An 18,392-nucleotide genomic window follows, 5' to 3' on the forward strand; every position below is an offset into this window, starting at 1 on the left:
TTTTCACCCTGTTCCCTTTAGGAGTGTTTCCCTGACCCCACCTTTACTTGGAGTGAACCAAGAGCAGGAACTACTATTCAGCTTTAAATTGTAGCAACTGAAGCCCCTCTGACTTGAGGGGAAAAAAAAAAAAAACCACAGAAAAAATGCTTCTTAAAGGCCATAAGCACAAACAACAGGAAACAGCTGTTGGGAGGAGGACACTTTGTTGGATGAGGTTGTAGATCAGTAGATAGGATTTTATCTTGCCTGGGCAGGGTAGTTGGTATTCTCATCTGAACATACTTAACCATTGATAACCAGCAGATTAGAGGTTCCTAGTTTTGCAAAATGAGGTTCTAATGTTTACTTGAATAAATACACTTCTAAAAGGCAAAACTATGTAATATTCTTTAAGAACAACCCTATATGTAACACCAGGGATAGATGGAACAGTTCCAGTAAGGAAAAAGATAGGACAGGGTAAGGCAAGCAATGGTTATTGCCTCAGTTGAATAAAAGCTGAAGTTACAACCCATAAAAACATGCAAGACAGATAGCTAGAACATACAGAGGAAGGAAGCACTAGAGATCTATAGTCTATTCCCTCAACCCACACCAGTATCTACTATGAATAAAGTCTTCAAGGAGAGTTTCAGCTTATTAAAGTCTTACTAGGGTACTAGGGAGATTCTACAAGTACTACAGCCAGCTGTAGCCAAGAGCACTTGGGGCGGAATCAGGCATCAATATGACAGTGATTTAAGTCAGCAACCCCAATGCTCTTGGTCTCTTCCTGCAGAAGTAGAAGTAGTGCTGGAGCCTCGTGACACAGGGGCTTAAGGAATCTGCTGCAATTGCTGGGACAACAGCGCCAAGTTCACAGATTATGAAGAAATGTGGTTGTCACTGTGAGAAGCAGTGACCACGATCCAAGACCTGCAGCACTCACTGTTTTGGCATGGAGACAGTAGGAACAGGTTTACCCAGTTTATACTGGGGAGAAATCCCACTTCAGCCCCAAAGCAACTTCCAAGTAGGAGCCTGCCATGTATGTTAGACTGTGGTTAGACTGCACTGCAGATACGAGCCCAAAAGACACCGCTTGACAGAGAAACTACAACTCAACACCTGCTCGCTGTACTCCACAAACACCCTAGGCAAAAATACCTTTTTAAGAACCAAGCAATTTTGTGTGCAAAACTCCCACCTTCTGTATGTCCAGTCACTGAAGCACCTCCATGCATTTTCCTTTATAATGGAGAAAGGGAGTTAGCTTCCTCATCTGATGAGCTGTTTCACTCTACTGCAGCTCCTGGGTACCACTGTTGATGCAGATCTGTTCCACCTTCCCTATCAGTGATAGCACCTGCTTGCATGTATAGCTTTTTAAGCTCTATGGGATGAAAAGATTAGGTTATAATTAAACAGAGTTTGAAAATCACCCAGAGAAAGAGCAAGAGAGATGGTTTTATTCTAGTCATGGAGACCTTCATTATACAGAAATGATAGTTTATTTCATCCAATAAACAAGAGTGACAGGTAGATCACAAACTGCATCACAGCTACTACCAGCACTGAGACAGTTCACCCACAAGTCTGGGGTAATACAATAACCCAACTGCACACAGCAGAGAATTTAACAATCAGCTCAAAAACTCAACGTCAGGATTTGGTTAACTTTTTGGATGTGTGTATATATATATGTATATAGATATTCTTTCCCTACTTAAGTATTTCCTAAAATCCACATGGAAGCACAAATGGCTTTAAACACCTGGACATATATAGATTTTTCATCTTATATATATATTTATAGATATTTATAACAGTAAAGATATGTTTCTCATTACTACAATATACTTGTTAACTCCTTTAAGCAGCTGAGAAGAAAAGAAAACAGTTTCACTACAGTCACATTTGATATGTGTGTCACAAAACACAAACAAAACAAGCCATGTGTGAGATTCGAGCCAGACCATTCCAGGACAGAACAGCTAAGAGGCAGGCAAAGAGTCTCAGAGGGAGCAGGCCTACATGTCAAATGGTGGTTTTGGGCTCTCCGGGCGGGAGGGACTGGCCTTACCCGGCCGGCTGGAATTCGAAGACAAGAAAAACAAAGAAAAAAGGAAAAGGGGAAAGGAAGGAAAAGGGGGGAGAAGTAGTAAAACAATAGTTAAAATACAGAAAGGAACTGGCATCAGAACAATAGAGGATCCACAACAGAAATTAAGAACAATAGCACTGAAAGAAGATAACTTAAATCTGAATCAGGCCTGGTTGAAAGCCTGCAACACAGGTGGCTCATTTAGCTCTGGTAGAGACATGACATCTGAGATGTACAGGGTTGATATGTTTTTAATTCTCAAGTATTTTTTTTAATACATGTAGTACGAAAAGTAAAAACCAAACCTTAAGAAGATGAGTTGCGATCAACAACAGTTACAAGTTTCCCCAAACACGTACCATCCACATGCAAGAAAAGGCTACGGAAGAAGTCACCACAGTACCCAAAAAACACTGAAAGATGTGCTTATTCAAAGCAGAAATATTTTCAACAAAACATTACACAGCAAACTCCCTGAAAACATTTGGTTGTCCGTTTGCAAGGGGGGAGCAGCGTATCTATTCCCCTCTCCCTGCTGGGTTCAGGGAAGTCAGCCAAAAGTGATGATACAAGACAACTGCTGGCAGGAGCCAGTGCGTCACCAGCAGAATTTCCCCAGCTCTTTCCGGGAGCTGAGTGCAAGCAGGTCCATGTGCTCCCTGCACGCTGAGGTGTGTGCGCTATCTCAGACTTCACTCTAGCAGGACTATGCCGATCCATTGAGTTCCCCCCTTCTTGATCTCCCTGCCTCACTTTGATATAAGGTTGATTGCACTGTTCCCAACATGAATTTTTGCACCTTAGAAGTCAAACTAATACACAGGACATTTAATCTGTTCCTAACGGTGTCACATGTTTTGACAGTATTTTTCTTCTAAGTCACACTTTTGTCTTCTTAACTACAAGAAAAGAAAATAGCTACAGATCAGTCCTAGGTGCTACAGCTAACTGGTGCAGGCAGGACACTTATCCAGGCTAGACCAGGCAGATGAAATAACTGGACGGACAGCCACCACTTGGACTTAAGGACGTCCCTGCGGCTGATCTCTCCAAGGAGCCCGTGTACTTCAGGGATCCATGCCACTGAATGAAGGCTACTCTATGCTCACAAAGCAATACAGGACGCACGAGTGAAGACGAAGAGCTCAATCACTAGGCTAGTGTTTTACGACACACCAGGAAGGGGTGGTGGGAGGCAGAGATGTGGGATGGATGACAGGAGTGACTGTGGCTGTGGAAGGGAGGGTGGAATGGGGAAGCCGCCAGCACGGCATTCGTCGCCAGCTGTCTACAGCCTCGATTTATAAATCTAAGAGGGACGGTTCAGCCGGTCGGATTATGGTAGGTCGAGTAGGTGAGGCGGGGCCCCTTCTGCTGTGAAAAAGCAGAAAACAAAAAACAAGAGAACACACACCGTAGTTAGCACAGCAATCGCAGTCACAATCACAAATGCTTCTCCACCTCGCCTGAGCCAGCAAGAGAATAAAAACTTGAGGCACAAAGTACCAGAGTGCAACTCCACGAAGGAGACTTATGCATTTATATCAGGCCTCACACTGGCCTTTCTGCACAGCATGGATCACCAGTAAAGCAACCTGCTGGACAGCCAGTTTTGCCTTCTCTCTGGAATTTGGAAGTGCAGAGATTTATTGCCAGTGAGCGCACTGGCTCTGGAATGAGAGTTGAGAAGCATGGACAACAGTGAGCTCCTGTATCAAGCACATGACAGTCACACAGCATGGATGGGGTCCTCTGAGACGCGCTGCTGTCAGAGGTTCTTGGCTAGTTTGGAGGAGCACCTTCTTCCCCTGCCCTCAAGGCTACTGCAAGCCTGGGATTCCCTATTCCAATACCTGATGCTGATATTTGTAAGGACAAGCTTGCTGCTTTCAGTTCTCTAGTTCTGGTGCTCAGCAAATGCAGCTTCTACTTACTTCAATAAAAGGAACTTTGGCCATTGCTACTCCATTCTGTTTCAGCTCTTTTGCTGGTACTTTAGCCAGGTAAGTGGCCAGCAACTTAAGTGTTTGCCCTCTGCATGGATTAAGTGTTCTAGCATCTCCTTCCTGTAAGGGACTGGGGAAAAACAAAACCTCAGAACATAGAAGACAACACCCCTGCCATCTCTCTCAACTCATTACTTGAAAGACCACTTCAGACTCAGACTACAGGCTTTAAGAAGTCTACAAATAAAAAGAGTGTTCTGTAAGTCAGTGAGTCTACTCTATATTTTCCCTTTAAAGCATGTTCCCTGCAGTGTCTGCAGCCTAAACAGCATTATGATGGTGTATCACTATAATTAAATTGTTCAGTACCAAGCCAGAGTAGTTTTTCAGACCAAAACTGCCTGAAATGCAAAGAGCAAACCCAACAGGGTGTAGACCAAGTAGAGGGGAAGTATTTGCACTGATCATACAGAACCAGGTGTCACAGAATTAATGCCTGAACAATTCCATACTGATAAGCTTTAGATTACAGAGAACCAACTGACTGCTGGAAATTAAGGGCCTCCCCTAACATAGGGGCTGAGGGAAGGGAGGGAGAGGAAGGCAAGAGGGGCAGAAGAGGGTATTTGCACCAGTACAGTCTTCTGAGGTAGGGAAGTCTCCATTTTGCACTGACTGCAAGTCTATAATCATGCTGGTATCAGAGGAGCAATACTCATAAACTGTGGCAAGCTCCCTCATCTTAGCAAATGAACCAAAGCAACTCTACAGTCCTGTTTATTAGACCTCAGCAGAATTTATTGCTCCATATCTATTAAGCCCTAGATCTCAAAACAATTACAACCACTTGTTCCTTGCCTTGGGAAATGATACATAAAAAAAGCTTCAGACACTAAAACATTTCCAAATGTTATTTCCTTGACTGAAAATGTCAATGGGGACTGCAAGACCCCACTGTCAGCATGTCAATCAAGTTACTGTTCCTGTACAGCAAATAATGATGGGATTGAGCTAACTTGGAAATTACAACCACCTTGGAAGGATGCTGAAATAATACTATCTCCCAGAAGCAAAACTTGCAATGACATGTTACAGCTGGGGAATCTGTGAGCCTGAGCTTCATGACATGTGGGATCTGTGCATTATCTCTAAAGGGTGCTCATGGTGTAAATGCTGCCATACCAACCACTGGATGGCTACTACTGTCACTAGAACAGTAATAGCACTTGAATTAAAACCTTACAAAACTTCAGCTCAACATTTAGTGAGATGCTGTTGCACTGTCACATGTGTTAGAAGGCTTTTTTTTTTTTGAGAAACTTAAAGGACTTTTTGCATTTCAGGAGTTTGGACAGCTTGTCTTAACAGCCTCTGTGGATTTACACAAAAACGATACTTGAAATCGCAGGACTATGTAATGTGTTCTGGCAAGAGAGGCCACTTGACCCTACCAGAATAAATAGGACTGAAAGGAGCACAAATAATTTTCAGGTAGATGGGCTGCTTTTTTGTAAGACACTATGCTTGATCTTTACAGGCACTTATTTCTCTCAGCACTCAGAACATTTTAGGCATAGGGGCTGTCACTTTTTAAAGTCACAGGTTTTGTCTCTGCTCAGGTTTTCTGGAGACACTTGCAGAATCTGCCTGGTAAAGTTACAAAAGGCTGAAAACTGCTACCCAGCACAAAAAGGGCCAGAGAAGTCTCTCAAACAGGCAACATGTACCCCTGAAATGCTGCTTCAGTCCATCTCGCTACATTGCTAGCCAAGCCCTTTTATATCTCTGAAAAGTTGCTTTCCTCTGTCAGGACAACAAGGAACAAAGTTTTGCTCATGGGGAAGCCGATGGCAGTCTCTAGTACATGGGAACTAAGACCTGAGTCCTGTCAGGAGCCTGAGGAGCCCAATTACAGTGACTGTCATGTCTTTTAAAGTCAGTCTTTCAAGCCATACCCAGACAGAACCACTGAGCTAATTGTATCAGGAACCCACAGGCCAATAGAGAGTTGTGTTGATAAGGACCTAACAGAGATGGTAAAAGATTACATTTATTCCCTTGGGCTGCAAAAGGTTTTGGGTGGGATATTTTGGGTTGCTTGTTTTTTTGGTGTTGTTTTGGGTTTTAATTTTTATTTCCTTGGTGCTCTTTATGCCAGATTAAGAACAGAATGCCCCATAACAGCGAGTCCCAGAACAAGGTAAGACAACAGCAAGCCTCTTTCCTGAGGTTGTTCACAAAGATGCACGTTTCTAGGGCTGCCAGGGATGTCTGCAGCAGGCAGAGTATTGGAGGAAACTGCTGATTGCTCAAACACCTCTGCAGTATGTCATCAGTGAGGAGGGCTGACGGATGACATCCTCAAAGGTGTCAATCACTGAACAATACCTGCATTGGTTTGATGTGATGTGGCACCTCTCAGCTCTAACTGCAGTTACATGCAGCAGTAACAGACACCATCTGCTGCAAGATGGGGGGACAGCTGTGAACTCCCCCGCCCTGGAACAGGGGCTTGAACTATGCTATTGTTAAGATAGGACTTCAGCACACACTCCCCCCAAGCTCTCTCTGCCACAACCAGCAGCAAGGGAATCTACAGGAGCTGTTGCTCCACTCCTCCCAGACCTTCCACTTCAAGAAAAAACATCAAGGGAGAAAGGGCCTGAAACACCCACGACTGCCCTGTTCTGTCCTATCTACCCCTTCGTCAATAAGGGCTGGAGCTTCCCAGGAAAAAAACTCAGGAAAATTTGGCAGCTCTCCCTCTCCACACCCCCACCCTCAGCATTAACAGGACAAGGCAGAGGTGTTGGGCCAGCACAGTACACATGAGCCTGCTCCAATACCCTGCTACTTCACTGAACAAGTACAGTGCTGCAAAATGCTGGGAGAGATAGGAAAGGGAAACAGGCAGGAGCTCAGGGCAGAGTGTTTGGGGGGATTCAGATCACTAAACCTTTCCTCTCGCAGGGGCAGAAGGCAGAGGAGAGAAGGTAGTTTGAATGGAAGCAGAAGAGAAACCTAGAAGGTAAAGGGTCAAGTGGAGAACAAGCAAAGGAGGTTCACTTCTAACAGTGACGATGGGACACAAGGATAACAGGGAACATTCAATGTCAGAGTTACCCTGCACTCAAACATGGAAGTCCTGACATTAATGAGCCAAACTCCTCCTGCCTTCCATGAGCACTAGGGACACAGTGAGGAGGGGAGCACTTCTGCAGCCAGACATTAGAATATAAGAAGAGGAGTCTGAACTAACAGCTCCCCAAGTCTCTATCTTGATCCTAACAGAGCTGACAAAGCAAATCAAAACAGAGTTCATTCAGCTGATCTCCCAGTCAGTGTGGATATAAGCCAAATGAAAGACACACAGAGTTTAGACTTTGTTGCCAGAGCTCATTCCCCCATCCCACCTCCTCTATCTGGAAGCAGAGAAATGGTCCTCTAGTAACCTTAAGTCAGGTACTGAGGCTTTCCCAGCTCCTGCAGCTCAAGCAGCTGCTCTCTCTCTGATCAGCCAGTTTTTCTGTTCAAGACTCCTCCCTTTATGAGATCCTGGCAGAGGTGGTTCATTGGACAAGGGACTCTGTTACTAATACAAGAACTAGGCAGCAGAGGTGAGCTTCAGAGCAAATGGAGGATGGGGACACAATGACTCATGCATTGCAGGGAGAGTGCAAAACCTACCGTGGCTGCCAGTCCTCAGGGGTCACTGATAGTGATTCTGAAAGACAACATGAAATCAACATGGCAGTTCAGACAGTTCAAGGCAGAGGCCACACAGACTGTCAGGAAGGTGGAACAGACACATGCGCTTGCACAGACACGCATTTGCACGACCCCCTCCAGAACACAGCACCAATGTGCACCGCTGGGTAGGGCTGCACTCAGCCATGCAGGACCTCGCACAATCACAGCCTCACCTTTGCACGCATCCAGAACCCTGTTAGCAGAGGGGTGCATCGAAAGCTGTCTATCTGTTCACAGATATGGCCCTTGCTCACTCACCCACCCAGCAACTCCACTCACACATCCAGGCTGACACTCACGCCTGCTGAACAGCAGTATACTTAGGTCTCAGCACCCACCAGCTGGGCACAGGTGGCTTGACTTGTCTCTCACTGAGGATTCCTATCTTCTGACCATATTAAATGCTAGAGTTGAAACAAAGAGGAAAGAGGGAGATAACATGCAGTCCTGAGCACTACCCAGAAAGGGAAGCAGCAGGTGAAGACTTATTTTGAAGGTCACAAATCATGATATCAGCTACTCTGACCTCTTGAATAATTAAAGTCATAAAGCTGTGTGAAGTTATGCTTACAGTGATGCTGATCACTTGCATCTTTTTCCTTAGATGTACCAAAGATAGGAGAACCCATTAATGCCCTCAACAGATTTTTCCATCAGTTAAGTCATTCTCACTTAAACTTTCTTACTTCTCCTTTGAGCTTGCCTAAGCTCTTTCACATACAGTTTATCAAACTATTTTAAACTGAAGACACTAAATACCTGGAGGAATATCTTCCTAGTTTTCTTTCCCAGAGCAAATCCTCCTGCATAGCTCCAATAGGCATACAGTCAGAATGCAGTCCATTGCACACAGATAGGACTTTACATTGTTTGTAACTTTCAGCTTCCAAAAGGTGTGTATTTGGCAATACAGACTTCCATAGTAGACTGAATAAATGCCAAGTACAAAGGCAGGATGGCAAGTCTTGTTTTAAGCATAATTATATGCAGCAAAACCTTCCTGTGCAAGAAAATGGACCACATGGTGTTTATACATGAAAGCATGCATCTATACAATTATGTTTGTGAGAAAGAAGGAGCATAACACTTGTCTAAGTTCATCATTCATAAAATCAGATGCTCACACAAACTGAAGGCACAAAAACTGCCAAACTTCTACAGGGGCATCAGTGTACATACACGCGTGAAGTACATCCAGCCACCACCATGCACTTCCAGTTCACTACATAACACCAACTCCCACAGCAAAGCCCACTCATACCATATATAAAAACTTTGTTCCTCTCACACACGCACACACAATAGTGTAGCCCGGTTAGCAAGGGAAAAGATGGATATTAAAAAAGCAACAATGGAGATGGCATTCGTTCACCCATGGCAGAAGGACCCGAGTTCAAGTGCTAGCAGGGAACATTCTTATTCTATATACAGGAGAGGAAGAGAAAGAGTCCCTTGTCATTGGAAATTCTCCATTCGTCAGTGAACTCAAATGACAAGCTGGTATCAGGATCCAGAGGAGTCTATGAACAACTGGAAGAATCAGAGAGGGGGGATCAGAGAATGAGCATCACTTCACAGCTTCTGGAATTACATTCTCAACTCCAGATCAGGGCAGTCAGTAGCATGCAAGCCAACCTACCATCTCTCCTTCTAAAGCAAGGAATTGCTCGCTTAAGCATGAAATACTTTCTTCCTCTGCTCCAGTGCTGTGCCCTACCTTCCCCTAAACCCTTCTACCTCATACAAAAGGCAGAAAAGCTATCAAGATAGGCTATGACAGATTTCTTCAAAAAGGCCAATTCACCTCAGCCCATTTGGGGAATCCTATCATGACGATCAGGTATATAGAATACTTTTCATGAGTGAAGAAATGAAACTGAATGACAGAAGAAAGATGGAGACAGAAAGAGGCATAAGTATACTAAAAACAAAACCACAAAGTAACAGTATATGGAAAAGCAGGGTCACAAGAAGCAAGAGCCAAAATACACAGCAGAAGCATGCTGACATCCACAGGTGCCACCAGCAGGACTGGGGCAACACTGAGGCATGTGTGGACAAGTCACTGTGGGAGCTGCATCAAGGTGCATAGGGAGGACTGGGGCAGAGGCACCAAGAAAGTAAAACCATTTACATACAGAGTCTGAAACTGGTCTATAATCCCTTTGGACTCACCCATTTCTGTATGAGCTGGGGCACTACCACGGGAGGAAGACTGAACTGCCTCTGCCATATACCATCGCCAACCATTGATCGTCTGGGTGTTTCGCAAAAAGTGGCAAAGCTTTAGACATGCGCCACCAGCATTCACTGGAGAGGAAGTATTTTCCATGAGGGAAGTGTTCCCTCTAGCATGTCACTGGGGAGTTTCTGGTTATGTTCATTCTTTACTCTGCAATTACCTTCTCTTCCTCACAGGGAGACCAAGTACCCAACGTAAAGGCATTCCTGGTTCCAGACTGCCTCTTAAATCCTGTTCCGGAACACGTGCTTAGCTGCACAGGGGACAATCCCGTGTTACTATGTTGAAGTGTGTTTGAAGTGACTGAACAGGAAAGGGATTAAGTTTCCTAATGGGAAAGCAAAGCTGTGTGATTTGAACCCTCTAGACTGGAAAATGTTCAAGTTGATTACAGAAGCAATAAAATGTCTAAAAAAAAAATCCATTTCCCTGCCAGTGATGTTGCAATGTTCTCCTAGCCAAAAAAGCATCTGAACAGCTTAGATGAAGGTCCCTCCAACCCACCTTGAAGAACTCTGGGCCACAAGAAAAGGGGAAACTTCAGACTTAGGGAATCCCTATGCAAAGGGGAACTGCCTTGAAAGGTGTATGGTCACTCCAGTCCTGTGATTTTTCTGGTGACCGCCTCCTACTTGTGAGCAGAGGCATTGGTGTAATTGCTTTAATAAAGCCCTCAGGTACAAGGTCCTCTTCCCCCAACCTTGGCACAGAGGTTTGTGCAGAGAAGAGGCTGCCCCTCTTTTCCTGAGAGCTGCCTTGGCATTGCCTTATCAGTAGAATGAAATCCCAGTAGACAACAATGCTCCTGCCTGTGGAACCAATTCAAACAGCCAAAGACTGTACCCATACCATGCACTCCATTCTCCTCCTATGGCCCAGGCAGGCTAAGCGCTGCCAAGGCTGCTACCCAAAAATTGGACATATCCCACCTGCATGGAGCAGCATTTCAGGACTTACCTGGGAACACCAGGAGGAGCACGATTAGGCCGAGAAGGAACCTGAGGTGGGGGCCCAAAGGGATCAGGAGAGGCACCTGGCCTGGAGGGCACAGGGGGGGCACCACCCAGCGTGGACCCACCAGCAGGAGGTGGTCCAGGAGCGGGGCCTCGAGAGCCGGGTCTGGCGGGTGGAACAGCGGGAGCTCTCCTCTGGGGCGTGGGGCTGGACGTAGGAGACCTGGCAAACAAACGGAGAAATTCAACTGCAACAACAGGCCTGGGATCCCTCTGTGTCACCATCAGGTTCCCATATGCTGCCTTCAGGGTTCCTTCTGTAGTTTTATGTCACTTTACGCACCGCCCTTTGGCTTTCAAGGGCCACGCCAGGCTTCAGGTTGCCTTCAAAGCTATTTCAGGCCCCATCTAACCTAAGGGTTTAGAGGCCTCCACATCCTCTGTAAAGACGTAGCAGCCCTACATGGCTTTCAGGGTCTAGGAGCCTCCCACCACAAATACCCAGAACTCTTCATCCACGGGGAGAAGAGGGGAAGAGGAGGACTCCCTGTCTCAGTAGGAGGCCCCAGCTAGCCACTAAAGAGGCATCAGGCAGGTCTGTGGGGCTCTCCCCCTGAGCCTCTGGTACCTGCGTCCAGACGGTACGCTCTGCACCTGCAGCCAAGAGTCGTCCACCGGTGGGGGCATAGGGGTGCTGATAGTGCTGGTGTTGATGTCCCCGATGATGTTGAGGGCCTCTTTCAGGGCATGGTACATGCGCAGCATTTCGTCACGTCGCTGGGCCTGCTCTGCCGATTCCTCCATCAGCGTATTTTGGTCACCACAGGAGTACAGGTTTGCCAGCAACTCCGAATGGATAAAGTCCTTGGTCTGTAAAGGAGCACAAAGACTGAATCAATTTCCACTGTCTTCCCCAAAAGACTCCATTCTGTCCCCACCTCTTCCTCCTTCCAAGCTGCCTTCAGTTTTTCTTAACTCTTTCTCTCCCTATTTTCCCACTTCTCTACATCTCCCCACCTCCTTCGACCACAGTGTGATAAGTACATTGTTTATCATGAGGTGCATGATTGTCTTCGGCATGAGGTCTCTGATGGTTTTGTTGACAATTGCCATGTAGGAATCCACCAGGTTCCGGATCGTTTCCACTTGTCTCTCCAGCTGAGGGTCCATGGAGTGCATGAAACTGTCTGATCCATTCTCCTCCGCTTCACTGGCCTGCAGAGAAAGGGAGGAACAGATTGGTTCTTCAAATGTAACACAAAATAAGCTTTTCATAAGAGAGCCAAGAAAAAAGAAGGGAACACACAGGAAGCACAAGCAATAAAACCTATTTAAACTTACATCTTGAGCTGTGATTGTCAATGCACAGCTCAGCTTGTACAGACTTCTCCAGCTCAGATCTGAGGAGCTTAAACAATAAAGCTGCTCTCTTAGTAGAATAAAGCTACTCTTAATAGAAAGTTACTACACAAAGGTGAAAAGCAATGGGGACCCCTGACCTACATTCACAGGTTATGGCTCTAGTGAATACTCAAAGCTGTATTTTCACTTTTAATGTTTATAGCTTCCTGAAAGGTTTGTCATTTGAGCTGGGTTTTCCATGCCCGGATTCAATTCAGACCTGAGAATCGCTCACCATAAATTAAGCCTTACAGGCTCTCCAACACACTGCACCTTTATCCTCATTATACTAATGAGAAAAGAGAGAGGTGAAATAACTACTCACCTCAGACCACAAGCAGATGGAGTAACCTAGAAAACCTTCCTGATCACTTTAACTGCAAATCCTGCACCGTAAGCCATAATTATCTTTTCTTTCACACCAAGCAGATGAATCTCTTCTTGTCTGCCTGAAATGCATTGTTTAGCTTTCTGTAAGGTAAAATCTGGACTGTGCTGTTTGACAGCAAGCAATTGCCAAGGCTCATCCATTTGGGATCAATTTCAAAGCAGCAAAGCATGAAAGACTGCTGTCTTTCTCAATGCTCATTTTAAAAAAAAAACCTTGATTTTATAAAGAAAAATTCTTCCTTTAAACCATCCCAAGTCTGAAGGATTTAGAGCAGTGTAGGAAATTGCTTATCTTTTGTTTTGGGGAACAAAATATACGAGAAAGGGCAAATTCTTTTGTTCATTTGAGCTTTTCCTGGGAAGATCTTACATAATGAAGGAATGCAAGGTCTCAGTGAGAAACAAAGTAAAGGAAGTGGATGTCAAACAGGACAACTTAAAAAAATGAGAGTCAAAACACTCAAAAATAAGTTTGCACCAAGAGTCAGAAGTCATACAAAAAGGGAGAAATAAAAAGAAAAAAGGAAAACTCAAACCAAGAACAGAAACAAACAGCAGCAATCCAACAGAAGGTACAAAGAGGGAGAAGAACCAAATGCCTCTCAAGGAACTGTGACAAAAGGAAAAAAACAAGAGAGAACTATCCAGTGAGAGCCCCAGGGGGCAACACAGGCAGAGAGGATCAGACTTACTTTGTCCTTGTCCTGGCAGGCCAGTTTGAGCATATGTGGAAAAAATTAAAACAAAAAGGGACAAAAAATAAAATAAGACTTTTAGTTGGTCTCAGAATTTGGAGAAGATCCCACAATAGCACTGAACAAGCAAAAGACCAATCCCACTAAAAATAAATACCTAGATTACCCTGGAAGAGGGACAAGTGAATTGTTTAGCTAAACAGAAAATTAAAATGGGATGCTCTGCAAAGGAAATTGTATTGTTAGCAACAAAGGGCAATTTACTTACCTACAATGGCTACTTGTTATTCATTACATAGGGTTTTGAGACAGTCAACTTAGCAATCATTGTTCCTATGTCAAACCACTCCATTTGCACACCAATAGGTGGCACATGTCCTTTAAAAGTATGTGTTTAAGAAACCCAGTCTGGTTCAAAGCCAATTTGCAGTCATGTCACTGTTAAGGTCCAGTCCCTAATCTTCTTTTTTTTTTTTAATATCACATCAGTTCGTCAGGAAATGCTTTACGGCAAAACCCACAATCTTCAAGTGTAACAGGAAAGATGAATGCAAGACGTCTATTAGAAGCAACAAATGCAAACAGATAAGCAATTATCACTTTTCTAATGGGAAAACTATTTATAGCAGCTTCCTCTCACAGAGGAACAGGGAGGCTTTGAACAGGAACATATACCATAATTCTCTAGAACATACTTTTAAAGCAGAGCATAACGCTGACAGCAAGTGGTGTGGGACAAGGCTAAGGGAAGAGATAAGAGGTCTTGCTAAAGTAGCATATTAAGGTAACTAGCAAGCAAAATAAAAATTCAAAGAACATCCCTTTCTAATTGGGGGGGGGAAGGAATGAGAGAACAACTACTAATAAGCCAGGTGACTCCTAACAAGGCTGCACAGTAAGTGTTAACTGAAAAGGAATGGTGCCTTTGCTCAGCAGACACATACCACTTAGTAGTCAGGTAGTTAATGTCCTCCGTATGTTGGGAATTTAATAGCCACAAAACAAGAGAGCTAGAAGGGTTTATCAAGGCAGTCTTTGCCTACTTTATCTCCCCCTTGAAGCTAACAGTTACTTTATCCCAAGCTTCCTTAAAGGAAGAACCAGGACATACCAAAAACTTAAATTTTTGTTTCAAAATATTCTCAAGCTCAGGAAAGAGACAAAACCTTCATGGACTTATTTGTAACGTAAGAGGATGCAGCTATCCTCCTCAAGATACATGCTGTGTTCCTTCACATCACATTATTACGGCTGTAACTTACCCCGACACGCTCTGGGTAGACCCCTGCACGAAGGAAGGAAGCCTTCCAGCTATCCACCTCCTCCTGGGTCTCACAGGCCAGCTCCAGCTGCCGGTAGTCCTTGTAAACATTTCTGAGGAGAAGACAAACATTTTATTCTTCTCTATTGCAAATCAGAGATTTGCCCCTATTTGACAAAGATGTCAACGACTAGGGAACCTTCCCATCATTTTAAGGCAGAGACACTTAGTCCCTTGCTAGTATCCTCATTATGTCCCTGCAGAGGGGAAGAGAAATTAATTTTTCATGAGCAAGTTTGATTGCCCCCAAATCAGTTGTGCACCCCCCACCCTGAGCCTCCAGCCCTGCTCTAAAAGCCCCAATTTCAACAGGGTCTGAAAAAGATTCCCTTTTCAAGTCTGCTCCCGGGGACCCAGGTTGGCTGGAGAAGTCCAGCAATCTCCTACAGCTTTCCCTATTCACTCACTAAGAACACTGATTATAAATATATACTCCAGCCACAGCCAGACCCAGGTAACCACACCAAACAGCTAAAGACTAAGGTCACACTGTAGACCATGCACTGGTGAAGAAAGAAAGTGGTACACATCTGGAAGACCAGAAGGAATGAAGCCAGACTTCTTTTAGAGTACTCCATCTCCTCCAAAAATGACTATCCTTTAAGGATACACACATCTTTCCTGGACAGCTACCCCAACACACTCATCTCTACTCCCTCCTATCTAATATGACATAAACCCTGTCCCTAGCTTCAACAGCTTGGTGTGCTGAGATGCGAGCATACCTCTGTTCAGTGTTGAAGAGAGCAAAGATGTGTTTGCTGGACATGAACCCCTTCTCAACATCTCGCAGTTTCAGGTTATCCACTGGTAACATATATTTCTTCTCCTTCTCCTGAAAAGAGGATCAGTAACAAGTCAGTCACTACTCCAACGAAGCCTCTACTCCGCCAGCACAGAGGAGTCAGTCAGCAGTGCAGCCCCCGTATCAGCAGGGAAGCATTGGGAGGTATTCCCAACCTAGGTCCTCTGGTCCCTTAAGTCTGTGAGAAAATGGGACCTCTAGAAACAAGAGTTTGTCCTTTCTAACTGCTTTTGTGATGTGGCCTGACAACCCTACCCCATTAACTCCTCCAGGAGCAGGCAACAGCATGGCACTGTCCCAATTCTCCTGGGTTGTGATCAACATAGAGGTCCTCACAGCTTGGCTTCCTCTTCCCAGCAAGGGGTCAGCCAGCATCAAGGCCCTCACCAGCTACTTGACACCCAGAGCAGGTCTACCTGGGAAAGACTCCTCATACCTCTGTTCTCAGGACAACAGTAAGGGGGGGAAAACACTGCTGCTGGTCAGAGAGGGGGTACAGCAGCCCTCAGAGCTTTACTTTTAAATCACTAAAAACCTATGTCCAGGTTCAAGAAAAGCCAGGCACATGATAGAGAAAATGGTTCGGTACAGAAGTTATGGACTATATGAACTTAAATTAATCTCTTTAGAAAAGCTGACCTTCTCACTTCATTGTATCACTGTCCTACACTCTAAAAGGGTTCACAGTAACCAATAAATATTTATTATTGTTTAAATAATACTTTATCAGAAGATCAAAGAGCAGGTCTGGCTACAATAATACAGGTTACTGTAAGGCTACCTGAAGGCCTCCTGTGTTGAAAAAACCCAAGTAACATGCTTATTAATGAAAATCTCATGCTCTGAATGATTAGAAGCTCAAGCAATATTGGCACTTTACTGCTTGGTGAATGTTAAAAATCAGACTCTGAAATTCCAGTGACCAGACTCAGAGAGCTTTAAGGGACCCCTTTTTCAGAGTAACTGCAGCCACAACCCTCCAGTCTGGTTCCTATGAGACACCTCCAGCTAAACACAGAACAAGGCATCCAAAAAAACAAACTCAACATTTTTGACTCTAGGTACCATCTTTTTTAAAAAGAAACTTGATCTTAATTTTTACATTTACCTTCAGAAACTAAATCAGAAATCATTATCCCTGCTTAGTCTCAAATCCGGATCTACAGCAAATTAACAGAAGTGAGTTTGGTTTAAGGTCCCTCTGTGGAACATCCTGTTCCAGCTGGGTATTATACTCCAACATAACAAGAGAGGGAGCCATCACACTGGTCTCTAAAAGGCAGAATGCAGCTGTCCAAGACAAATAGAAACAGAGCATACTTCTGTGTGCAAGCATGCGTGTGTGACTGTCCCCTTGTGAGCATCTTGTGTGTTTGTATACATATCTTGGCTGGAACCAACAAAACAGAATTGCTGTCAGGGGAAACAAGAATGGAAAACAAAGACAGTCAGTGAACAGAGATCCAGAACAGCTAGCTAGAAAAAAGAGAGACAGGGCAGAGCAGCAGATAAGGTTGACAAAGCTGCTGAGCTCAAACACCCAGAGGATGGCAAGTCCAGCCTAACATCCTCTTAAAGTTTCAGTTAAATTGACTTGAGTTTGCTAAGGATACCAGACATTACACAGTTCACACACCCCCCAAAGATCAAACTATACCAGTCCATTACAAAATTTATGCAACAAAAAGATCCCAGAAGCCAGCATCTAGAAAAGAGATTAGATCACTTGGGTAGCTGCTGAACTCTCCATTCTCTCAAAGATGCCAGGCTATGAAAGCAGAAGAGCTCTTCCAAGTAGATTTCCCTGAATTTTATTATTGTTGATCAGTCTAGATTAGAGGTGGGCAAACATTTTTGTGATGGGATATCTGTCAGTGGTCTCAGAGCCACACAGACCACTTCAGGTTCTGTAAGCCACAAACAGCTTCCAGCTTTCTATTACTTTGGGTTATGCTGATTTAGGTTGAACTAGTGACCTAAAAGTGAAGCACACCAACTGCTAAGTCCCTAGGCAAGACAGACCATCCCTGCTGCAGTCTGACTTAACTGGAACTCCCTGCATCCACCCCACAGAGTCTCTGGGCTAGTAAAAAAAACAACAAAGTGATGTTAAAGCTGTCTGAGAAAAATCATTCTGCATTAGAACCACATCATTCCATAGAAATTTAGCAATGGACTCATTCTTTGAGGAAAAAAAAGTCAAAAGGTAAGGGAATCCCATGTCCCAGATATGGAAATATATGCTCTTTACCAGAGTTTTGACTTTCACCCCATCCAAGCTCTTGCATAAATGCTACCACGTGATCAAGAGAACACTATCTCTGCATGCTGATCTTTCCATACACAAGAGGGAAGACGCGTGTATTTGTCTGCCAGCATAAAATCAGTCCTCTGACTCTGAGCTAACAAGAGCAATCAAATGGAGGACACTGGCACAAGGCAAGAAACCCCCAACACACGTATACTGCAGGGCAATGCACATTGCAACGAGCCCCCACCGCTCTCCATCTCCCCACACCCCCCCTCCCAGTCCCCCACTCCAGTATTTCCAGCTTCTCGGCTTTCAACCCAGCCTGTTTTATATCAGCACTCTGACTTCATTTCCTGAATGTAGAGACAGGAAAGTGTGGAACGAGCTGCCAAGGGCTGAGCCTCTCAAAACTTTGGCTGAGCCCTCTGCCCATATGTTAGCAATCTGGCAGTATGTGCAATGGCTGAATAGCATCCTGGCCAAGAGGGGAAAAGGGCTTCTCTCTCTCTAGCTTTCCAGACTTGGAGGAGGGGGGAAGAGACGGAAAAGCCA

At 44.6% G+C, this 18,392-nt stretch overlaps 1 protein-coding gene across 9 annotated transcripts in view; it reads right to left on the minus strand.

Annotated features, from left to right (window-relative positions):
- Window positions 1-1,496: 1,496 nt before the first annotated feature.
- DNM1 (dynamin 1) overlaps window positions 1,497-18,392 on the minus strand; it is a 69,182-nt gene continuing 52,286 nt past the window's right edge. For 2 of the 9 annotated variants that reach the window (XM_059828982.1, XM_059828981.1), the window contains exons 16-22: window positions 15,510-15,619; window positions 14,726-14,837; window positions 13,461-13,472; window positions 12,022-12,192; window positions 11,606-11,847; window positions 10,982-11,200; window positions 1,497-2,073 (exon numbers count right to left, since the gene is read on the minus strand). In XM_059828982.1, the coding sequence (XP_059684965.1) occupies window positions 2,013-2,073; window positions 10,982-11,200; window positions 11,606-11,847; window positions 12,022-12,192; window positions 13,461-13,472; window positions 14,726-14,837; window positions 15,510-15,619 (927 nt within the window). In that variant the 3' untranslated portion in view covers window positions 1,497-2,012. Of the gene's footprint in view, window positions 2,074-2,319; window positions 3,461-7,734; window positions 7,757-8,534; window positions 8,554-10,981; window positions 11,201-11,605; window positions 11,848-12,021; window positions 12,193-13,460; window positions 13,473-14,704; window positions 14,838-15,509; window positions 15,620-18,392 lie in introns of those variants that run through there. The other 7 variants (XM_059828978.1, XM_059828980.1, XM_059828984.1 and 4 more) reach the window with 5 other exon arrangements.

The sequence above is a fragment of the Gavia stellata genome, chromosome 24 (genome assembly GCF_030936135.1).
Source record: "Gavia stellata isolate bGavSte3 chromosome 24, bGavSte3.hap2, whole genome shotgun sequence".
NCBI classification, from domain to species: domain Eukaryota; kingdom Metazoa; phylum Chordata; class Aves; order Gaviiformes; family Gaviidae; genus Gavia; species Gavia stellata.